At 48.0% G+C, this 6,966-nt stretch overlaps 2 protein-coding genes across 2 annotated transcripts; both read left to right on the forward strand.

Moving 5' to 3' along the window:
• Positions 1-1,785: 1,785 nt before the first annotated feature.
• ANOM_011705 (glycerol kinase) lies at positions 1,786-4,152 on the forward strand. The gene is made up of 4 exons (XM_015556961.1): positions 1,786-2,322; positions 2,386-3,380; positions 3,439-3,605; positions 3,665-4,152. The coding sequence occupies exons 1-4, from the start codon at positions 2,051-2,053 to the stop codon at positions 3,926-3,928; spliced, it is 1,698 nt and encodes a 565-aa protein (XP_015400955.1). The 5' UTR covers positions 1,786-2,050; the 3' UTR covers positions 3,929-4,152.
• Positions 4,153-5,148: 996 nt separating this feature from the next.
• On the forward strand, positions 5,149-6,550 carry ANOM_011706 (kinase domain-containing protein; the record flags this gene model as incomplete). Its single annotated transcript, XM_015556962.1, has 2 exons — positions 5,149-5,827; positions 5,985-6,550. 2 exons carry the CDS (start codon positions 5,149-5,151, stop codon positions 6,548-6,550), a joined length of 1,245 nt encoding a protein of 414 aa, XP_015400954.1.
• Between the last annotated feature and the right edge of the window lie 416 nt (positions 6,551-6,966).

Raw genomic sequence — 6,966 nt, forward strand, 5'->3', positions numbered from 1 at the left:
ATTTAACAATGAGATATAATCAACGAGACCCGCGAAGATCTAAGGCAACATATCCGAGTGATCAAAAGAAAATTGATCCAGGGGTAAAAAAGGACCTGGGTCTAGATCCAGATTACGGGGGCGACAGCGTTAAACGGGAATGGTTGGAGAAAATTGAACACTGTCATGTGCTCGATCGGCAAGCGTCTAGTAGATGAGAAAACCACATAGCGGAGTCAGATGAAAAGCCGCAGGGCCCCTCTTCTCTCTGCGTGTTGTTTTATCTATTGTCTCAATGACTTGGCAGGGATTTATTTGTTGTTGTTAACAAGGACAACGATGGCTGGGGGTTGTGCCAGGCATCCTCAGCGGAATGAGAGGGTGAGGTCTGGATGCACTGGCGGCCCTTTTTCTGCAGTCAACTGGACCTCAGTCTATTTTCCATGGACTTGTGCTTGTGCAAGGTCTTGATATCACGAGCAATTCCGGCGCTTCTGTATAAATTAGACTGAAACCAGAGATAGCAATTGCTAATGAATTCGCGATTAATTTCCCAGGACAATGAAATTGTTACATCCGTTTGGAGTCCAATGGCTTATCGGGCATTGGAGTCGACTGTTTGCGGATGGTCTAGGCATCGAACTAGCTGATAATGTGGGCAGCAGAAATCCATGGAAATTCCCTTGCGATGGGTCCATGATCGATGTCATGTGGAAGTCTCACGACTATTCTTAGCTTAGTCTCTGCCACTCGGCCTATAGAGAGGGCCGGATGGCTTGCCGATGCACATGTACGTACTCTACTGATAGTCCAGAAACACTTGCGTTCCAAGTCCAAAGCTTACCAATGTCACGGGATTCCATTGAAATTCCGTCGAAGAGAAAAGGAAGGACAATCGAACCAAAGGTTAAAATAAGGATAAGAAGCTATTCTGGACCAGGGGGGAGGATCAATAGGTCCAATCTGAAGGGAATGTAAAACCCAGGATTCCCCAGTTGAGTAAGGGAGGGATGATGGACCAGACCCAAGAAGGGAAAGGATGTCGGTGCTGACGACGGGCGTGTGGTCGTCTGATCAGAAAAAAAAAAAAGGGCGAGGGAACTAGAAGGAAAAGAAGACGCAAGAAAAAAAGTGCATCCTCCCCCACGCCCCCACTTCTCCGCCATGGACGAACGGGGTCTTGGTCGTAGGGAAGACCCAACTGGGTAGGTCTTCATGACTCCCGTAGTATAGCAGGGGTAGTGGTAGTAGTAGTAGTAGTAGTCCCCCTCCATAGTAGTAGTCGTTGTAGGGGACCTGCACCGCAGGTACATCCTACAGGGACCTCCCAGAGATCACGGGGTAAAAAAAAATAAAAAAGAGAGGGATAATCCCCAAGCTTATGCACACCTAATAGTAATCCTTAACCTCCGCGCTGGGAAAGATCCACCGTGCTGGATAAAGAGTCTCCCTTTTCCCTCTCGATGTTTCCTTGAGTGATCCTATTCCTCTCTTCCTCCTCTTCCTCCTCTTTCCCAACTTTTCCCTCTCCGTCGCCACTCCACTAAAGCGCACCCATCCAGTGACCTCATACCTCCGATCTTCCAATCCACCGTCACTTCCACCTGCTGCGAACCAAGACTCTTCTTTTCTTATTTTCCTCCAGATCTTCGCGGCTGACTACTTCCTGATTACTTATTTCTGACTCTTTTTCACCAACTCCACCCGACTCCCGGTCACTTGTACGTCATCATCTGCTTTTACGACTCTGGGCAATTTTGGACTTGTATCATTATCAACCCCGCCGCGCGCCCCGACTTGCTTTCGTAGTCCAATTCCATCATTTCTCTCCCTCCCACTTATTCTATTTCCCCTCTTCCGCTTTTTAAGTACCGGATTAGGGACGTAAAACTCTCCCCTCAATTCTCCAACCATCACTATTTTTGCACCAATCAATCCTCATTTTCCCGCCACCTCGTCCTCTTTGGCCCAATTTCTCTCTCTCTATTTTAAGAGGTCAAAAGAGGGAAGATAGATCTTTGCGTCGCCAACCTGAGCAAAAAGAGAAACCAACAACACAAATTCTTTCACAATGAGGAACCCTTTTGATATGTCCGACCTCGACGCTCTTGTCGATGAACAAGAGGATCAGCCTTATATTGACATTCACGCCTACCAAACACATGACGGCAATCGCTCTCTTCTGCAGCCGAATGAAAACCGCCATGGCGACAGCTTGAAGGACCGCTTTATTGGTGCCATTGACACCGGCACCACGAGTTCCCGCTTTATCATCTTTGACTGCACCGGTGTCCCCGTCGCCAAGTATCAAATGGAGTTCCGTCAGATTCACGAGCATTCAGGGTAAGCAGCTGCCTCGATTGATCGTACCACATTTCCCCTTCTGACTTAAGATCCTCTGTGTAGATGGCACGAACAAGATCCCTTCGACTTGGTGGATTCAGTTTACACATGTATCGAGGAGGCAATGAAGTCTTTCATGGCTCTTGGCCACTCACCGTCAGAGATCGAAGCCATCGGTATCACCAGTCAGCGAGAGACAACGCTTGTTTGGGATTGGGAGACCGGCGAGCCGTTGCATAACGCTATCGCGTGGCCCGACACCAGAACCAAGGGTCTAGTTCGGGAGCTGAAGGCCCAACCCGGAGCGGATGACTTGAAGAACATCTGCGGGTTTCCCCTCTCGACTTACCCCTCCTCCGTCACCTTGGTATGGATGCTTCGGAACCTACCGGAAGTCAAGAAAGCATATGATGAGGGAAGGCTCGCCTTCGGCACTGTCGACACGTGGCTTTTGTATAACCTGAATGGTGGTCCCGAGGGAAACGTCCTGGTGACCGATGTGACGAACGCATCAAGAACGATGTTCATGAACCTTAAAACACTTGATTATGACGATAATTTGTTGAAGTTCTTCGGCATTGACAGGACGAAGATCAGACTTCCTAAAATTCTCCCATCAGCCGACCCAGACGGATATGGATGGGTCAGAGGGGGACCGCTTGACGGTGTCCCAATTACCAGCTGCCTTGGCGATCAGTCTGCGGCGTTGGTCGGTCATTGTGCCTTCACACCTGGATCAGCGAAGAACACATACGGCACAGGATGCTTCCTTCTTTATAACGTTGGTGAGGAGCCAGTCATTTCCAAACATGGTTTGCTCAGCACAGTTGGATTCCAGTTGGGTAAGAATCGGAAAGCTGTTTATGCGCTTGAAGGCAGTGTGGCTGTGGCCGGAAGTGGTGTTTCCTTCCTGATGAACAACATGGGTTTCTTCCGTGATTCACGGAAAGTGAGCGAAGTGGCAGCAACCGTTCCAGATAGCGGAGGCTGCGTGTTTGTCACCGCGTTCAGTGGTCTGTTTGCGCCTTATTGGATTGATGATGCTAAGGGAACTATATGTAAGTCAATGCTGTGTCAGAAGCAGTTGTACAGATATCAGTACTAATGCTGGTTTAGTCGGAATCACGCAGCACACGCAGCGTGGACACATTGCTCGTGCCACCATGGAAGCTGCCTGCTTCCAAACCAAGGCAATCCTCGATGCCATGGAGATGGACAGCGGACACGCATTGACGGAACTCGCCGTCGACGGTGGCATGAGTAATTCCGATATTTGCATGCAGGTATGTCGCACTGGTTTTACCTTCCACATTATATAGCGGGAATTAACTTCTTTCCTTAGACCCAAGCAGATATCATCCAGATCCCTGTTGAACGGCCAGCAATGCACGAAACCACTGCTCTGGGTGCCGCGATCGCGGCGGCCTTTGCCATTGATATCTGGAAGGACTTTAGCGAGCTAAAGAACATGAACCGCGCCAATCGCACAACCTTCCAGCCCCATATTTCTGAGGCACAGAGCTCGAAGCTGTACAAGCGATGGAGCAAAGCAGTCGAGATGTCTCGAGGCTGGGTAGACCCCGCTGACGAGGCAGAGGAGGAATGATTGCATACCTACACAAGCGACAAATGAGACCTACCTACATACATAATTCTGGGATGAGATTTGCGATTTAGCGTTTATGTTCTTTTTTTTTTATTTCCATGTCTTGGGGTTCTGGGTACGGGCCAACTTAGCGGTGCGGTGGAGTGTCTTTTGGATACCCGATCATTACATCAGGTAGTTCTGGTAAATATTTAGAAATCAATGCATATATAACCAGGCTAACATTGTTCTTATTATTGAAGTCGAGTAGGGAAAGGTTCCGGTCACTAACGACCAATTAGATAAAGGGATTCCATCAATAAAAACAATAGATGGGGGGTTCAAAGGTGTTTTATATCGAAGATCTAATGCATCATATGATCGCAACACACAGAGTTGTCTGTGCATTCATAGAGACAAGGCAGGGTGGTGTGACCTACAGCTGATCTTGAGAGGTAGCACCGTGAGTACTACATAGTCATAGAAGCCTGAACAATAGTGGTACTGCCAAATAGGATTTCCACGAAACCTAAGGTTGAGGGCTTCCATTTCCGTATTCAGCCCAGCCCAACTTGCTGCCGCTTTTCGCCCAGGGAGCAGCTCCAGGTTGTGGGATTTGGTGTGTCTCTGTTTATTTACCAGAAGTTGTAGACTTCCTGGGTACTTGATCCTGTCCATGTAAACTCTATTACATGGAGACACCAACAGGGATGATATACTCATCACCGACAAAGGAGCAGAGTTGATTGACTTTGAAGACTCTAGTGTCGGCTCTGCCGAAAACAAACCAGACTGGGACAAAAAAAAAGAAAAAAAAAAAAAAAAAAGAACAGTGAAATGCAGAGTCTAATAGAGAAACTATCGGGCATTACAGTAGAGCATTCACGTGCCTGAGAGAAAACCAGCATTGGTTATGATACTTCTCGTGGAAGAAAGCTGAGAGACCACAGGGATAAAACTAATGCATATACTATTTATGAGATCCATTTTATTGAGAGGTCACAACATAGCTCCATAGCTGCCAGTTCAGTTTGACGGTCGGTGTCAACAGTGAACCTCAGGCATTGCATAGGGCTGACCTAAGGTTCCTTCACTTCCTTGCAACCAGAAGTATCTCCCAACAATCGCCTGTGCAACCTATTTTCATCAACTACATCGTGCCTGCTCTGTGCCGGGTCACAATACTCACATACAAAAAATCATAGTTCTAAGCAATCCTGGGACAGGAGTCGGGGTCAGATATGACGGATCAAGTAACACCGCCACAAAATCCCAAGGACGATGGCGCAACCAGCTTCAAAGACTCTGTGAGCTTGGACAAATCACCACGAACACCCAAGGACAATGGCGCGATAGATTCTGAAGAATCCGCAAGTACCCACGCTTCATCGCAAATACTCGCGAACGATGACAAGGCAGACTTCGGAGACTTTGTAAGCACAGACTATGAAGAATTTGAGCTTGGAGAAGTTGTCGAGCCGTGGGATAAGTATGATCCCAAGTCAACGCCAAACGTTTTCTATCCGATCTGCCTGGGAGAAGTTCTCAATGAAAGATATCTGATTGAACACAAAATCGATGCTGGTGGGTTCTCTACTGTCTGGATGGCCCTTGACCTCCAGAGAAACAAAGAAGTCGCTGTCAAAGTCTTGTCCACTGGCGACTGTGGAGACATCGAACTACGCATACAAGATGAAATCATTCGGAGCGTGCAGGATAGATCTCACCTTGTGACATATTCGGACACTTTTCTGCTAAACGGAAACGATTGTCACCATAGGGTTATGGTGTTTCCTTTGATGGGGCCGTGTCTTGACCATTATACAGTGATGAGATTTGCTATGGATACTCGCATGTCAGCTGCGAAACAATTGCTAGAGGCGTTGGAAACCCTGCACAACGCTGGAATTTTGCACCGCGGTAAGTTATTCTACACATCTCATATCGTCATCATCTGATGAATAGTCGACAAGACTGAATGAGAGAAACTGCATGTGGGGAATGGCGCCTCTCCAGAATCTTAGCAGGAGTGCTAAATATGAGGCACTCACTCGGCCACTAAAGCAAACTATTCCAGCCGTCGAGCTCTGGAAGCCTGGAGAGTTGGTAGGGCCCCTCCAGGTTCCTGAAAACCTGCGCACAGAAGATTTTTATCTCGGTGACTTCGGTCTCGCTATGAAAGTCGGTGACCCTGTGGCTCAACCAGGCTATCCACCTATGCAATTTTGCTCCCCGGAGCGTCTCCATGGGAAAGATCCAAGCTTTGCCTGCGACATGTGGAGTTATATGGTCAACTTTGCTGAGCTTTACCAAGGGCAACCACCGTTCAATCCTTGGTACAGGGGCGGAGTACTGACAACCATCACTGGCTTTCTGGGCCCACTGCCAGAGCAATGGAAAGGTTCTTATGTCTTTGCTGATGGCCTCGATTCCTGGTACGATCATAATCAAACACCTGATACCAAGAGGACCCTCTCATCAGAGCTTGAACGCTATCGACCCGATGCCGATCCAGCTGAACGAGAACTTGTGCTCTCCATTATGCAGAAGGTATTCATCTACTCACCCGAGGAGCGTCTGACTGCGACGCAGCTTCTGGCCGACCCTTCTTTCAAAGCTCTCATGGCTAGATTTGGTTGTTGATACTCTGATTATGAGTTGCGATTGGAGATCATACGGCTTCTCTGAAAAGGTAAACATTGTAAGAAAGATATCGTTTATCATTGACTGACTGGGTAGCGGCCTGGCTTAGTAGAACTCTTGACCGTCTCGCGGGGTGTACCCCCGATATAGACTATGATCATCAAGGATACTACGGACAAATTCATCACGTAAGCGTGGTTGGGTGTTTCTGGGCTTCTTTTTATAGTGGTTTCAAAAGGGCCATGTCTCTGTTGGGAGGAAGAAAGGTGCACCTATAACTACTAAAAAGATAGTATTGGTGTCACTCATAGTCTCATTTAGCTCAGAAACTAGTACATACGACCATAGGGTGTGGAGAACAGGGCTTCCCGTCCGCTCAGCCGTACTTAAGCCACACGCCGGGAGTTAGTAGTTGG

This window comes from Aspergillus nomiae, assembly GCF_001204775.2.
Source record: "Aspergillus nomiae NRRL 13137 chromosome Unknown contig00729, whole genome shotgun sequence".
Taxonomy (NCBI): domain Eukaryota; kingdom Fungi; phylum Ascomycota; class Eurotiomycetes; order Eurotiales; family Aspergillaceae; genus Aspergillus; species Aspergillus nomiae.

Bases quoted from the DNA above. Each gene is read 5' to 3' on its own strand.
- ANOM_011705 (XM_015556961.1), top strand. From the start codon at position 2,051: ATGAGGAACCCTTTTGATATGTCCGACCTCGACGCTCTTGTCGATGAA. The intron at 2,323-2,385 runs GTAAGCAGCTGC...TCCTCTGTGTAG, and splicing joins CAGATTCACGAGCATTCAGG to ATGGCACGAACAAGATCCCT. The intron at 3,381-3,438 runs GTAAGTCAATGC...ATGCTGGTTTAG, and splicing joins TGATGCTAAGGGAACTATAT to TCGGAATCACGCAGCACACG.